Here is a 17,428-nt window from a genome sequence, read left to right on the forward strand (position 1 = left end):
AAAATTCAATTGTAAAAGAACAATGCGTGTCCTTGGAGATAGCCGTGAATATATTAAAGTCGTAGCGTTTTTATTACTGTTCTCCGTCTTATATTTTACAAACATTCTTCCACAATAAGATGAAAAAAATCACAATTTATCACAATTACAAACGCTACTTTTTCCAATACAGTTGAAGAATGTAATATATAAGTTCTAGTATATGATTTCGAAGTAAACCATTATACTAAATATCAAATTCAGTACATACAGTTTAAAGGCAATCAACACACACGTCCATGTGTACTTTGAATAAATTAAATATGCACATGCTGTTGGTTTATCCGAAGTCGCATGACAAAGATGCATTTAGAGGAATTGTGGACTTTAACGGTGCCACAATGCATAATATCAATTTCTTTTAGATCTCACATTTTCAATTTACAATCATTAATTTGAAAAATAAATTACCGGGTGTTGCATGTCTAAATTTAGTCATTTTAATAAGATTTTTGTGAAACGAATTATAAAGCTCATATTTCCAAACTCAGTAAAATTGAGAATGGGAACGATGAGAGAGACAACAACCAGACCAAACAGCAGAAAACAGCCCAAGACCATCAATGGGTCTTCAACACAGTCCATCAAGTTGACTAAACTGAAGTTTTATCCTTTATCTTGTTTGCCTACTTTCTTTCTAACGTGTAAAGTCAGTCAAATAAATTTAGAAAATCTGCAGATTTAACATTGTTTTTAAAAAGGACACAGAAAAGTTGACACAAAGAGCTGACTTCAAAGCTTTCCAAGAAATCTTCAAAAGATAAACAAATCAAAACTGCATTGCTTGCAGTCTTAATTATTGTCTAATAATATGTGCTTAAAGATAATTAAAATAATATTGAATATATAAACGAAGATGTTGTATAAAAGCCATTGAATGAGACAACTCTCCACAAGAGACCAAATGACATAGAAATTAACAACTATAGGTCACCGTTCAACCTTCAACAATGAACACAGCCAATACCGCATAGCCAGCTATAAAAGGCCCCGAATTGACAAATGTAAAACAATTCAAACTGGAAAACTAACGGCCTAAATTATGTACAAAAATTAACGAAAAACAAAAATGTAACACATCAACAAACGACAACCAATGAATTACAGGCTCCTGACTTTGGACAGGCACATACATTGTACATACATAATGTTGCGAGGTTAAACATGTTAGCGAGGTTCCAACTCTCCCCTAACCTGGGACAATATGGTGTGACATTACTAGAACAAACTATAAAAATCAGTAGAAAAAGGCTTAACTCATCAGTTGGATTTACATAGAAATACTACACAGAGTGGACGTGGCCGGGTACTTGTATATCCCAAAAACAAAAGACACTGTGGCCAGATCTGAGAGAACGCACAGTTACTGAAAGCTAATCCAAAGCCACTAACAACTAATAAAAAAATCTCTCTCTCGCTTTTTTCCGATTTTTTTTATCTCTCCCTTTTAATCTCTCTCCCTTTTTCTTTCTCTCTCTCAAATTTACAGTAGTTATTGAATTCCGATTTTCATTTACAGTTCTGCATCCAACCGTTCATTTATTTGACTAATCTTTATTAAATTCGTATTACCTTGTTACGTTATTAAAAATTTGAACTTATATTGGGATATTTTTACTGTAGGTAGATATCAATATATAGTTCAATAAAGTATCTTATTAAAATATTGCCATCAGAGATCTTCATTTGTTTCTCAATATTCACATTGTTATTTTTTCCCCCAAATGTTACAACTACATGTTTATAATGAGATATGAAATATATCAAGAAAAATAAACTGAATTGAGTAATTTATGTGACAGGTGTTCCTAGAATAAGCCTCACTTCATCACCAACTTTGAAGGATGAAAATGTTAGGGGCATGGTTGGTGTTTAGTATTTATATTTCTTATGGAATATGCCACACAGCGTTAAATTTAGATGAATTTCCAGAGGTAATTACTAGATTTTTATAGACAATTGCTGGATTATTGATTAAGAATATTCAGGAAAAATTCTTAAAAAATGTTTTTATCAAAGTAAGTTTTCCTTTTCGTAAAACAGGTATAAACATAACGATTCAATTATATCTTTCTATTTTGCCTTATCTATTTCTTTACACTTTGAAAACGCCCATTCAATCATTCCAAAGACATGTACATGTAGAAAATATAAATTATTTATTTTTGACGAAAATAATTACAGGACAAAACATCAAATGTCTATATCGAATGCAAATACATGTACATGTATTATAAAACTATCTGTAATCTTTATGTCTGTATGTCACCTCTAGATTTGATCTTTGGGTTATATTTTCCTTTGGTTGCTAGTTTATCGACGAACACCACAAGTCTGTGTTCATTCATATCTAACATTATAATCCAAATGATGCAAGTAGCTGTCGAATAGAATAATATGAGGTACTTTGAAATTGAAAAGCATGTACATGTAGAATGCGTAGCATGTGACAGGTTATTTGATGGTGCCTATTAGGGATTACTGGCGGATTGTGCACTTAACACAATAAATCTTTACCTTCTAAGATAAAAATGTGGAATACTCTGATATTTTTCAAAAAAAAAAACAACAACAAAAAAAAACCAATAATTTAGGAAAGCAGATTTATATGTTATTCTGTTAATATCTATCTTCTATCTATACTATATATAAAACGAGAAGACCTCATTTTGTGTGTCGCTTCTCCTCCTTCCACAATGAATTAATCAGCATGCCTCTGTGTTCTATAGGTACAATGTATAGCATAAATTCTTATGATTATTCAGATTGATTTATTTTTGGAGAAAAACAAGAAAAAGGTGTCCGGATATTGTTTCCGTCATTGGGCAAAAGTTTAAGTCAAAGTAGACTTCCGGTTTGCGTTTTTTCTCTTCACTTTGAACATACATATACTATGAAAAAGATGTATTTGCTATCTGCTATCATTTTCAAGTTTACTATCCACGGCGGTCACAGAGTTTTTTAAATAGAGAGGGTCTATATAATGTATCAATGACCGCCGTGGATCGATTAGTAAACTGAGAATTGATAGTAAAAAGCAAATAAACCTCATTTATAGTAATAAATGTTCATAATATACAGATAGACGCTAATATTATTGAAATAAAAAGAAAAGAAGTATAGTTGTATTTGTCATTCATTCTTATGATTATTCAGATAGAATTATTTTTGAAGAAAAACGAGAAAAAAGGCGTCCGGATATATTTCCGTCATTGAGCAAAATTTTAAGTCAAAGTAGACTTCAGTGTTTCGTTTTTCTCTACACTTTGAACATACATGTATATTCTATGAAAAATGTGTATTAGCCATCTGCTATCATTTACAAGTTTACTATCCACGGCGGTCACAGAGTTTTTTTTAAATAGAGAGGGTCTATATAATGTATCAATGACCGCCGTGGTTCGATTAGTAAACTGAAAATTGATAGTAAACAGCAAATACACTTCATTTATAGAGGGTCTCTTTGGGGGGGGGGTCTCGATCCCGGATCCCGCTTACTGTTTTTTTCAGATTCCCGTATCCCGCTTACACTATGTACGTAAGCAATTCCCATTTTTTTGTCATTTCCCGGGTCCTGCAAGACCTCATTTCCTGTCTTCACGGCACAATAATTTGACTTTCACGTGTCACGCTTACAAAAAAATCGCCAATCCCGCGTGACGCTTAGACCCCAATGAGACCCCCTTTATAGTAATAAATGTTCATAATATACAGATAGACGCTAATATTATTGAAATAAGTAGAAAAGAAAAAAATGGGAATTTGGATGGGTAGAAAACAATTGTCCTGTACCCAAGAACCTATGCCTTTTGATACCTTTCCTGAAATTCTCCAGTCATTAAATCTTTTACAAAATTTCTTCCCACAACATAACATACTTTCAACCACGCTCTAAATGCCCGCGATTTCGCGGGTGTGTTCTAGTATAGATATAATTGTAGTTATATGTAATTATATAGATAGTATGTTTATTTAATCTAAATAACTACATTAATTTGTATCTATTTCTTACGGATCACCATGAGTATTAGTTTTGACTGATGTGGTCATTCATATTTATATTTATCCTAATGAATATTGAAACTCATTGACTCGGATATGAATAAAAGAATAACGAAAAATGATTAGGAATTAAAGAAAGTTACCTTTTTTTGTGTTTTAATTTAATATTTGTAACTAATATGAAATGTGATGTATCTGCTTATCCGCATGATTCGAATAAGCATTCTTTTACATCGTCCCTTAGTTAACCTTTAAGAATTTAGTGCATATATATATATATTACATAAACATTTTGACATGCTATGGTTAGCGCCTTTATGTTACATTAGCATTTAACCATAACATATTAATGGCACGTCTTTTACATAAATTAGAGTCAACAGTTACGTAGTCTACCGATGTTCAAAATCAATTAAGACGATACAAATCAGGGTAAAAAGCAAAGACTTAGGGGAATCGCATGAATTCCGAAAGGAGCGAGACTGGGGGCGACGACAGGATAAGTATCGCCTGTTATGCATGCATCATATACAAAATAACTTCTTTGGTCAGGAGCATGGAATGAACTTAATATATGATGCTGTATAAACCGTTTTGAAGGATAAGTTGCATCTGAGTTAGAACTGTAGATATTTTTCATTATATTTTTTTTCAAATATATACCGATGGCTAGGGTTATAGATCAATAACATATAGACAAGTTGCTTTCTTTAAAAAAAGAAATGCAATCGTAAACCCAAATGCTTGTTTGGCATTATATATATATTAGATAATTGTTTAATAAAGATGTATTGTCTTATATTACTTTTGTTGTGCATAAGAATTAGAAACTGACATTGCCTGTTTAGAGGTTTAAATAATGTAATACCGGCTTCACACATCAACGTATAGATCCGACGTACGTCGGCCGAGGTAAAAAAAATCATGCACGCTACCAAAACGCTAGTAATTTTGATGCATTCAACCTGTCAATCATATCTGTATCGTGTGCACAACGAGCTTAAAGCGTGTATTGGGTGTGCGTAAAGCGTACCTTAGCGTTTCTCCTGGTCTTCCTACATTCCCAACTGCAGGTCTGTCTATATGTGAATGTTTGTCAATAAGTCTGTCACATTCGCCCGTCTGTTTACATGTTTACCAGTCCGTCTATGTCCACTGGTTCGTCTACATGTTCACTAGCTTTGAAATAGCTTTCGGTTAGTGCGATTATTTCAGTGATTTGTGTCTATTGTTTTTATGTAAGTGATTATTGTGCACCGTACCCATAATTTTAGGGACGCGAATTGCAACTGATATTTTACAGTTTTTTCTTGCGATGTGTTGTCCTTAAGGTTTGGTTCATTTGGAAGGGTTGGGTTTATGGCCACCACATTGTTTATGTGCCAATGTCCATTCTAAAGCCAGAAACATGTAGTACAGTGGTTGTTGTTCATAATTCATGTCGGTCAAGTTGTTTTCGTAAATTATTTTGTTATCAATAAGGCTGTTTAGTTTTGTTTGATTTTTGTTTTTAAATCTTAATGGTCGGGGCATTTACAAGCCGACTAAATAGTAGGTTTTTTTTTCATTTTTGGAGGCCGCTCGGTGGCCTTTAAAGACTTACTACCACGTCATTGTAACTCTGGTTGGTATTTGTATCATTAGTGCTGGACCATGGTCGATCCTATATGCACCTTTGAGGCAGGCGGGATATTTTTGTAGATCTTGTACAGCTCAAACTAATGTGAGTAGTTCCTGTACTTCTATGTCTAGTCCCATGTTGCATGGTTAGAGAGGGTGTAATATCTTCTGTAGGTTTGATGAAGTTTCACCCGTATCGGACTTCTTTTCCTAAATGAAAGCTTTAAGGCGACGAGTATTTTTGTATGCAATGTGCCCTTAACGTGTCTAAAACTTATCTGTAGCGTTTTCAACGCTCGTGTAGCGTGTATATTATGTGCGTGCAGTTTACAGGTACATGTATATACGTTTGACAAACGCTTGAGCTGAATGATTTTTTTTATGTTCCATTAAAATTTTCCTGAAGTAAAAGTGTTCACCAAGCGTATACCTTTGCATTTCGACGTACTTCAAACTTATGGAACGCGTGTTTAAACGCTTGCGTAAAGTTCCTCTGGTGAGCAACTAAGTTACGCATACGATGATACGTACTTTGTTAATTTTCTTTTTTTACTGATTGTTTTACATTGTCATTTCGGGGCCTTTTATAGCCGACTATGCGGTACGTGCTTTGCCTGTTTTTGAAGGCCGTACGGTGACCCAAAGTTTGTATTTCTGTGTTATTTTGGTTTCTTGCAGATAGTTGTCTCATTGACACCAAACCCGATATCTTCTTTTTTTATATTCGATATCTTATCGCCGACCTGGTTAAGTCTGCTAAAAATGCATGCATGATTCATTTTTAGGTTATCAGTCGTAATTAAAGTGGCACATTTAATTCGTTGTTTCATTACTTGAAGTATCATTTCTTACATCTGCATGGTCAAATGTGTATTTTTTAAACATAAATTTTAGATTTAGATTTCAGTCACGGTTATTTTTTCCCCCTTCATATTGAATATCTATACTTATCAGTCGCATTTTAATGACGAATAGGATTCAGAGGTTATTAAAAAAAGTAAATAATGTTGCAATATTTAAACAAAGAAAATAACTTTAAATTTGCAATATTAATGAAAATAAATACGGACATAACTTTCATAATTAATTTTAACATTATTTTTAATAAACGATTTTTTTTTAAATCCTCGTTTGTACACCTATTTGAGGCACGTATTTATGATTATATTTCCATGTCCTTGGTCTATCCTAGACGTAAAATTTCAAAAAGTGCTAATACTTTTTTTAAAGATATTATTTTTAATTGTTCTCGTTCAAAATATTTTATTTTTTCATATTCAATATCTATTTAATTTTATTTTTAATAACCATTTTTTTTTTATTAAAGTTGCAATATTTAACCAAAAAAAATAACTGTAATTTAATCATATGCAAGAAAGTTAGACTTCTCTTTAATTTCAGTATAAAAAAATAATTAGCTTGCTTTTTACAACATGTACATCTTCACTAAACGTAAAATCTAAAATAAAATGCTACTAAAACTCTTTCTAAAGATTTTATTTTTAATTATTCTCGTTCAGAATATAAAGCGCATTGTTTACATGAAATCTTATCTCATATCTAAACACAGCTGGTTACATCGTTTGACTAATTAAAATACTACGCATGTAGGTTAATATTAGCAGCTTGTAATCGTGTGCAAGAAAATATTATATCATAATAAATTTCAGATCATACGTAAAATATCTCTATTGCAACTTAAGATGCTAATGCATATTCAACAGATTTGTAAGCTATTGCGCATGCATTTGAAAGGTGGTCATAGCTATTGCGCATGTATTTGAAAGGTGGTCATAGAAAGACCAGAAGTGTTCCGACTAACATCCGGTGTTCCGAAAGACTACATCACTCGTCCAATATATACTGCGTAAACCCTCAGGGGTTTACGCAAAAAGTGATGCAACTTTTTACCACAAGATTAAATGAATGTTATTCTTTAAATAAAGGTTTTTAGTATTGGACACTTTTAATAAACCCTTTTCGATTCTGAAACAATATAATTTTTTAAACTGGGGCTTTTATGCTAAACTGATTCCCCGTTTAAAAAGACCATATTGATAAACAAAAAGTATATATTACAATACTGAAAAAAAACTTCCTTTCGTAGTCGGTTTTATTACGTATATAAATTATTCTGGTATACATCACCTAAGTTGAACAAAGGTATACAGAAAAACATACTAATCAACATTACTTTGCATTGTACATTTGTTGAGGAAGCATAAATATGAGTTATATTACAACGGTAATAAAGAACAGTACAGCCGACAGGTTAACACCAGAGAGAATTGAAGTGTTTATCAAAACGATTCTCTTAACATGTTTACTAAATTCAAAAAGTTCTAATTTATAAGTAATGTTTATAAAAAAAGCTTCAATATCACTCATTCGCCAATTTCCAGTTCAAAAATACATGAAGAGTTGTCAAAAATGTGTGCGATACCGTCAAACACGAAATAAGTGTCGGATAGATGGATGTTGTCTGTTTTGAAGGGTTCTTATAACAACTTAATTTCCTAACAGTTGCTAAGGTCGAATTCTATTCGACAACTCTCATATTTTGTTTCACACATTGAATGTATTTCCTCTTTTTCAAAAATAAAGACTATCTTGTCCTGCCCTATTTAAAGAATGTTCTGTCGACATTGCATTCTACCTAGTTTTGAAAAGTAGCAGTCAAAGAAATCTGAATATGTTAAATAAAAATAAACCAAGCCTTTAAACAATAGGCTACCATTTCTCTGCTCACGACAAAAGGGAATGCAATTTATTAATATACTTTATTTATCAAGAATTCAATATTTAATCTAACAATCAAGCAAGTCCTACTCTACATGCATTACGAAATTAGCTCTAACCAACGACGCATGGTGCCTCCGTATGGTTGGACATTGACTGTGTAATTTAATTACAAACGAAAGATAAAATTGCAAATGAACAAATATTATTTCTAATCTTGGAAAAATTCAATAATGGAAGACGTAGAAACTTTTTGACCAAACAAAAATATTTTGTGAACTAAAAGAAACTTGATTGATTGTTAGAGATGTGGATTGGTGGGGGGGGGGGGGGGGGGCAGAGGTTTATTGCGCTTTTTTTTGATGGAGCCTTAAACTCAAACGTTTTCTCCTCATATGTCCATTATTCATTATTATGATGTCTCAATAGTTCAGTAATAGATAAGTAGATTAAGAATGAATTGATCATTATAACATATTGTGTATACGAGTTATATGAATTCTTATTCCTGGATATTTGAAAAATAGAAATACAACTAAACGTTGGCTTCAAATATAGATTAGGTTTCATTTTTGTATTTTACCGCAAATGTGGGAGATGCTTTATTGTAAGTTTAATAGTCCCAGCGGAAACACATTAACAATGACATAAGAAACTTAGTTTATTGTTTACAAAATTGTATATTTATAGAAGCAAATCATCATTGGAACAAACTAATATGATTGCGCTAAAATATTTCAAAGAAAACTTATGAACTGAAAAATAAATATTTTATAAAAATTAAAGATTCAGTAGGGCGGAGAAATGCTAGAACTGCTAGACTCCTTTATTATAAATAACATGAAAGATAAACAACAGGGCCATATGTTGCATATATTAAAAATATACACTATCTATCGAAGCAACCTGTGTCTTGCAATCATATTTTGCAATATACCAAACGATTTTAGCTGTATTAACTTAATATTACTGTGTTGAATTAATTGAATGATGGTTGTCTATGTTAAACTGTTGTATATCTTTTGTTATATATTAAATTGTGCATAAAATGTGTTTATTATGTTCATATGATTCATGTGCAAACAAAAAGAAATTCAATATAGAAAAATTGATGCAACTTATTATGTATGCCACAATTCTAAATGAATGTTCATATAAAAATAAATGTTACAGATAAAGACAGTTTTTATAAACCACTTCTTCGATTCTGACACTATATTTTTTACCTGGTTCTTGTATAACAAACTGATCCCCTGTTTAAAGAGAGGATAAAAGGAAACGAAAATGAAATAATAATTTCATTTCTTATTCGGTTCTTTCTAAACGATTTTCGTACAAGATTTACTCAGCATAAGAGTAATTTGAAATAAGAGGGGATGGTGGGTGGTAAGGGAACATGAAATGACGGTGCGGGAAGCGGGGGAAAACAGAAAGGGAAGCGGTTCAGGGGACATGAACCAAAAGATGAGGGGGGAACAAATATGTTTTCGGGATATTGTTTTGAACCGAAATTCGTCTGGGAGTAAGAGACGTGAAGTGGAATAAAGGTATATATTTGGAGAAGAAGTTAGAGGGGAAGAAAGAGAAGCTGGGGTAGGGAAGTGAGAACATGGGACCCTCCTTTCCAACCCCCAAATAGATGCAGTCTTACATTCGTTTATTCATTGCAGGTACTAATTTTCTATCATTAAAAATGACCTGTTCAAATGCAGGAACACCTGGTCAAAATGATTTATGAAAAACAATTTATTCTCCCCTGTCCCCTTTAAATAAAATTGAATTTGAAATGGGGAATGTGTCAAAAAGAAAACAATCCGACCAAAGTGTAAAAAAAACAGCCGAAAACCACCAATGGTTCTTCAACACAGGGAGAAAATCCCTCACCAGGAGGCGAGCTTCAGCTGGCCTCTATACAAAAAATTAGGTACTAAAAAGAACGCCATGTCGGTATTGCATAGGGTTTGTTCTATGACTTTGATGTTTTAATTATATTTTAATATGGTCTATATATTATTAGCATAATCCCATCTGTTGGGCGCACTACGTTTGCGCGCATTTGAGGATTAAAATGTTTTACGTTTGCGCGCAGCTTTTGATTACATTTGCGCGCATTCATTTTACAGGTAATTTCCGGTAAAAATGTATATGAAAATTTAATTAAATTATAAATACCTATATTTTTTTAAATTTTTTTTATATAATAACTATGACAATCAATTATTACTTTTGAAAAGTATTTGTTTGTTCAAATTTTATATTGTTCATATTGAATTCTAAAACCAAGAACAAGGTGATCATGATTAACCCTATTATAGCTTAACAAAAAGGAATAATTTTGTCTTATCAACAGCAAAAAGCATGGTATTGTTATTCTATCATGCAATTCTAATATTGATGCATTATGAACAAAAGCTTCAGAACTTTTCATAGACGGAACTTTAAGTTACTGTCCAAAGTATTTTGAACAACTGTACACTTTTTATGGATTTAGATTTGGACATTATGTACCACTAGTATTTGCTCTCTTACCATCCAAATCAGAGGAGATTTACACTGTGTAGATCAATATGATATCTGTGTAGTGTACAGACAGAAACATTAGAGTTCTATGTTTAAACCAAGGGTCGTACATATTGACTTTGAAATCGCAATGCACAATGTATTTTATAGGTCTGTATTCCCAGATACTAGAAAAGAATGCCGTCGTTTTCATTTAGGCTAAAGTTGGTGGTGCAACATATATATTTCTAGGATTTTAGTGCTTGGGCAAAATAAAACTGATTTATCCAGCTTGAAATCCCACGTCCACCTCCTCGTTGGTGATCAGCCAGTGAGCAGGGGATTTAGACTAACGGAAGAGTACTTATACTTGTTAATAATTGAACAAATTAATAAATTATTAAGCTGTATTTTAACTAAGTTTACCTGTCAAAAAAACGCGCGCAAATGTAATGAAAAGCTGCGCGCAAACGTAATGATTTTTGCGCGCAAATGTAATGGTAATGCGCGCAAACGTAATACACCGCATCTGTTATAATAAACTAATTAAAAGTTAAATCGTATTGAAAACTTTACCTGTTTACACACATTTGAATATGTTGGATTGCGCGTTGCTATTTCGCATCAAACGAATAAGATGTGGTATGATTGCCAATGAGGCAACTCTCCACCAGAGACCAAATGACATTGAAGTAAAAAAAAACACTAAAAGTTGAACTGGAAGGCCTTGAACAATGACCCAAACCATATCATGTCCGCATGCTGTTATTTCAATTATATGTCAGATAAAATCAAGTTCTTATAGTTGATCGAACTAATACAAATATGAAAATAATTTGACATCTGTTTCAAATCTATGTAAAAACAGAATGTAATTTACTTTTTTACCTTGAATTATCAAGAATTCATATAGCTCAAATGCAATGTGTTAAATAAATCAATTCGTATTTATCAATTAATTAATTATTGAGCCATCATAATAACTAATAATGGACACAGCGAGAGAAAACATTTTAATCCTCAAGAAAACCAAAAGTATTACACCGCAACAATCAAACCTTTAATATGAATCAATTTTCTTGTTCAAATGTTCTCTCATTACGCCGTTTTTTTCAAGACAAAAAATTATAATCATTGTACATTTTCCTTGTTAACATTTGTTGTAAACATTTACAGCCATTCCCCATCCACTTGGCGTTGGCCAACATTTTGAAGTTATGCACATTACATTAACAAGCCTCGATTGGGGTGTAATAATATGATCACATATGGTTTTCAATCTGGAAGTAAACCCAGTTTTACAGAGAGGTTTGTGTTCGTTTGGCTGTCCAAATTCATATTACCTACTCTATTTTAGTCAGAACGAGGTCTTCCTGTCCAAATCGACACTAATAGTCTTGCTTTCTTTGGCTCAAAGGTACTCCCTAACATGCAGAATAGCCTTCTATTTAGTTTGGCACAGATATACATTATCAAAAGCAAACGTTTAATCATTAATTTGGTGCACCTTCGTTTAAAAGAACCTAAGCAGTCTTTGTTTTTCAATTATTTTTTAATTATTTTTTCACATCTAAATATGGAATTATTTAAATTATTTCCGTTTAAAAAAATGAAAAATGGAAAATGACAGCCGAAATTACGAAAGCTGGTACATGTCATTGGAAATTGTGTGTGTGGGTTTTTTTTTAATCGTTATAACGACATAGCTAACAAGTTGAACTAACTAACTCACTCTAATGAGTAAGATAAGTCGTTATAAGGGTTCAAATTAAGGAATAATCATTCACATGACATCCACATAGCATTTCACTTGCGCCGATTTTTTCTTTCACTTGCTCCGATTTTATTTTCATTGTGTACAGGTAAATTATAGTCGAATGTTATTTTTTTATTTATCATTATAAACCTCTTCCGTTAGCCAAGTTGTACATATATTATGAATTGTCAATTATAATATGTATATAACTGTTATCCCTGCTCACCACATTGAGGTGCAAGTCGGATTTCGGATAAGTCAATTTAAAAGATAAAAGATCTAGATCTGTTTAAATCCGGTAAAATAACGGCGTAACTATTTATTTACAGCATTCAAATGCACAACATTACAACTATATTCAGACTTTTAATACCAATATACCTTCTAGGTATAGTGCATGTGTATGTATTTAGACTAAGTTCTCCGTGTTAAAATGCAATGTAAACATAAAGAATCGCATTATCGGTGCTAATGAAAGAATCAAATCGGCGGAAATGAAAGATCAGGGGAAAAAATAATCGGCGCAAATGTCATACGCCCAAACGATCTACAAAATCAAAGTACTGAAGTACTGAACATCGGATGACCGCAGGTTCTTGTGGATGGTCAAAAGCATATGTCACAGAAACAGATCACATCTCTATACCTGAAACTTGGGTTAATTTACAGAGATATTTTTTTCTGATACAAGTTCGTGCTTGTATGATGAATAAATGACAGGAAATTCAACCTCACCGTAATAACTATTATATTGTAGTGCAAGAAATCAGTATACCTTGGACTATTATACTTATATAATAATAGTCGTAGAGAATACACTGGTTTGTTGTTATATATATTATTAATATTACGATTGCATGTATATATAATTTTCATCTATTTGTATATAATAATTCTATTCTACTATTATTATAGTGCAGTGCAAATGCATGGTGAACACTCTTCTGTAAAAAATCAAAGCCTTAAAGGCTGTAAAAGCAATTGCTGCTATGTTAATGTTTTGTAGACTTTTATTTTTCATCTACATATATAAGAATTAAACCTGACAGGACATGGTTGTCTAGTGAAAAGCAAGAAGGTTTTGACTTTATATCAATAAAAGACTTAAGCAGGAAATCATTTTTAATATGTTTTATATTTCGTAGGGAGACAACAAGTTTACCAGGCTAAAGTTGGGGGGTAATTATGGATTATCCCCTGGTAGTGTTTGTAACTGGGCAATAATTACTTTTATTTATTTAATTTTAACAATTTTCATAATTAATTTAAATTAACCATTCAGTTAAAACATTTCACCTTTCGAGACGCTTATGTTGAAAAATGGGACAGAAATAAAATAACTTACAAGACATAAACATGTAAAAAATAAATATATATTTCAGCTTACTAAAAAATATTTTCCATACATAGTGTTACTTTGACTTCATTTCTTAAAGCTAAGTCCCACACATAATTGTTCATTTGATATGTGTCATCCTCATGCGATACGAGAAGTTTTCATGTCGCTAAATAGTCTTCTTGCCGCTTAATTTATTCTTCTTGTCCGTTCTTGACGCTTCTAGAATGTCGCTAAAATTCTTCTTGTCGTTATTAGTGAGACCGCTATTTTTAGATTACAGGTGGTCATTTACACTACACGTATAACCTGTGTAGTGATTTTTTTACGATAAATTTATGAATGAACGATAATTTTATGAATGAACAAGAGCACCTGACCTCTTTCTGAAACACCAATTAAACATATAAAATCGTATTTATTAAGCTATAATTCAGTCAAATTTTCACCACTAAATCAACAACTGAAATGATTCCATATTTTGTTGAAACATCGTACAACCGGAGAACAGAAATCGCAGGTATGAAAATGCACTTTTTTCACTGGTGTTGAAAACCCAAAACTAATTTGACTAATTTATGCGTGACGGAAATTTAAGCGATAACAATACATCGGAGTGACCTCAAGGTCATCCTCTGTAATAATGCTAGAAGCAATAAAAATCGTTGATCTTGTATGTTTTTATTTCAGTGTGTGATAGCAGATAAAATAGACCAGTCATTACACCATACCAACAGATGTGAAGACCCCGAAAACATGTTAGACACAACAGACGGCAGCTATGAAAAAGAACGATCAGTATGATATACATATATATTTGAACGTTGTTTTCAATTTAGACTAAAATTAAAAATCATACAAAAATTCAGACTAACAAAGGCCAAAAGCTCATGACTTTGGACGTGATTAGTATACTCAACTTTTGATTTTTTAAATATAAATAATAATGATCTGATATATGTTTTGCTCAACCTTTGATTGTTATTGACTTACCTCAAACTTTTCTATGCAGGTTTGCAAATGTCCTGGTGATACCATATGTCATGAAACTGGTGGAACGGGGAATTCAAAAGTTTACTACTGCAAGAAATTTATACCTAAAGCTACTGGGACTAGTGGTCTAAATTTAGATGCTCCAAAAAACAACACGACGACATAAGATTGGATAGCATGAATTGTAGTGATATTCAACATTTGGGTATTTTTATTGCTTGATAAAGGTGTAAATTTATGTATATCATTATATGGGACTTAATACATTAAATATATATATTTTTTAATATCAGGTAGGAGTAGTACTTTGAATTTTTAAATGAACTTTTATTAACATATTGATATTAGTATTATAACAATAGTCAACATCAACGACCTTTTATCTGTTTCACAGTATTCACATTGTTATTATTTCCCCCAATGCAATATCACAACTGCATGTTTATGAGACACAAATATATTAAAAAAAATACCGGTTGTATTACATGTAAAGTACTTTTTAAACTGATGAATCTTTGTTGTTGTTTTTTTGTTTGTTTGTTTGTTTCAACTTGAAAACAAGATGTAGAGTAATCATCAACGAGACAGAAACCAAAAAGACATCAAGAGGGCGATCAATTTTCTTCCACAATTATCAAGAAGTCTGCATATGAGCGTAGCACTGCTAGTATATCGATCTAGACCAGAAGCAAACTGAAATAAAAAAAATCCCTTGGCTAATATCTACTATAATAACAGATTCCATATAGATCAAACACGTTCAGATATAACCCAGACAACCACCGAGAAGATTCATCAACTAGCCGGATATATGGCATATTTCAACTGTTTTTAGATTTTGGGTTGTTTTTGTTGGAACTCAACTCTTTAAGCTTTGAACTAGCTCCCCCTTTTTCACTGCAACATGCGGAAATCATGGTTATCCAGAGTTCGTGTCTTTTCGGTTTACACTGGTACAGCTCTTTTTAGTTCTATTTTACATTAGATCCGAAAATAACAATAATGTCTTCAACAATAAGCCAAATCTTACACTTACTTTATAAACTGAAAAATCTATGGCCAAAAGCACCGGTTCGTCCGGATTGGTCAGATAGTTGCCGATTACGTCACGCTTGTACTGTGAAGTGCGACATAGATTGGGGGCAACAGTAACAAATCACAGACCATTACAGCCAAGGAAATCTATCATGTATAAGTTATTCAAATTTGCCTGACAATTCAAATGTAAAACATATAAACAATATAAATATTTAGATAACCACTGGGCAAATCAATAAATTGTTGGATAAATTGACAAGAAAATAATACGAACAGAACAATAAAAGAAAGAAACAACATGAAGAAAACAAACTAAACATAACATAAAAAGAGGATACTGCACAGCGGGTCTTTTGGGGATCGACGGCGGGAATGCGGACTATATCACTACAGGAAAACGATGGAATATTGGATAAGAATTTACACATCCAGTAAAATTTTAGCAAAAATTCTGAATTTCTAAAAAGAGAGAGGATCTCCCAACATGGGGTATTTAATTCAAACGGATGTATGTGCTTTGAGACATCACGTACAACCACCTCCGGACGGGTCTAACTGATTGACAGGAAAGGCCTGCTAACATGTTTTAACTACCATTAGGACCCTATATATATATATATATATATGTGATTCAATCAAGCTACTTATAATATCGTTTTATTTCCATCTTATAATCCAGAAAAACGCTCGTTTTCGGGTGCATAAAATTTATAAAGTGTTATTTTCACTTTTGTTTCATTTTTCATTTCCAAATTGTCTAGTTTCTCTAAATTTTTTATCTTAAATTGTTGGTTTTTTTAGGGGGATATTTGTGAATACGAGTGACAAATCAATTAAACATAACTTGCAATAAATGCGGTCGACTTAGTTTTTTTCAACAACAGGTCTTTCTTTTTAGTCAAGATCGATAGATATCATTCGATGAATATGTTCTTTCATTGTCACTTTGAATTTTGAAAATTAAAACACTGATGTAATATACATTTAGTAATTGTAAAGTCAATGTTTTGACCACCAGGTTGCCTTTTGTTTTTGTTTTATTGTGTTGTTTTGGTTGTTGTTTCATTATTAAAATTAACTAGAGACGATTCTATATCTTTGTTGATCATTATCGACTTCTTTATTTTTCTCGATTATTCTTACGTTCGTTAGTTCTTTCGTTCGCGTTCGTTCGTTCGTTTGTTCGATCGTTCGTTCGTTCGTTAGTTTGATCGTTCTTTCGTTCGTTCGTTCGTTCATTCGTTCGTTCGTTCGTTATTTCGTTCGTTCGTTCCTTCGTTTGTTCGTTCGTTCGTTCGTTCGTTCGTTCGTTCGTTCGTTCGTTCGTTCGTTCGTTCGTTTGTTCGATCGTTTGTTCGTTCGTTAGTTTGCTCGTTCTTTCGTTCGTTCATTCGTTCGTTATTTCG

The 17,428-nt window shown here is 32.3% G+C and overlaps 2 protein-coding genes across 2 annotated transcripts in view; one reads left to right on the top strand and one right to left on the bottom strand.

Annotated features, from left to right (window-relative positions):
• LOC139513342 (mucin-21-like) overlaps positions 1-17,428 on the bottom strand; it is a 254,285-nt gene that overhangs the window by 18,642 nt on the left and 218,215 nt on the right. The window lies entirely within an intron of this gene.
• Positions 1,823-15,501, top strand: LOC139484596 (uncharacterized). The gene is made up of 3 exons (XM_071268380.1): positions 1,823-1,973; positions 14,682-14,789; positions 15,004-15,501. Exons 1-3 carry the CDS (start codon positions 1,884-1,886, stop codon positions 15,148-15,150), a joined length of 345 nt encoding a protein of 114 aa, XP_071124481.1. The 5' UTR covers positions 1,823-1,883; the 3' UTR covers positions 15,151-15,501.

The sequence above is a fragment of the Mytilus edulis genome, chromosome 1 (genome assembly GCF_963676685.1).
Source record: "Mytilus edulis chromosome 1, xbMytEdul2.2, whole genome shotgun sequence".
Taxonomy (NCBI): Eukaryota; Metazoa; Mollusca; class Bivalvia; order Mytilida; family Mytilidae; genus Mytilus; species Mytilus edulis.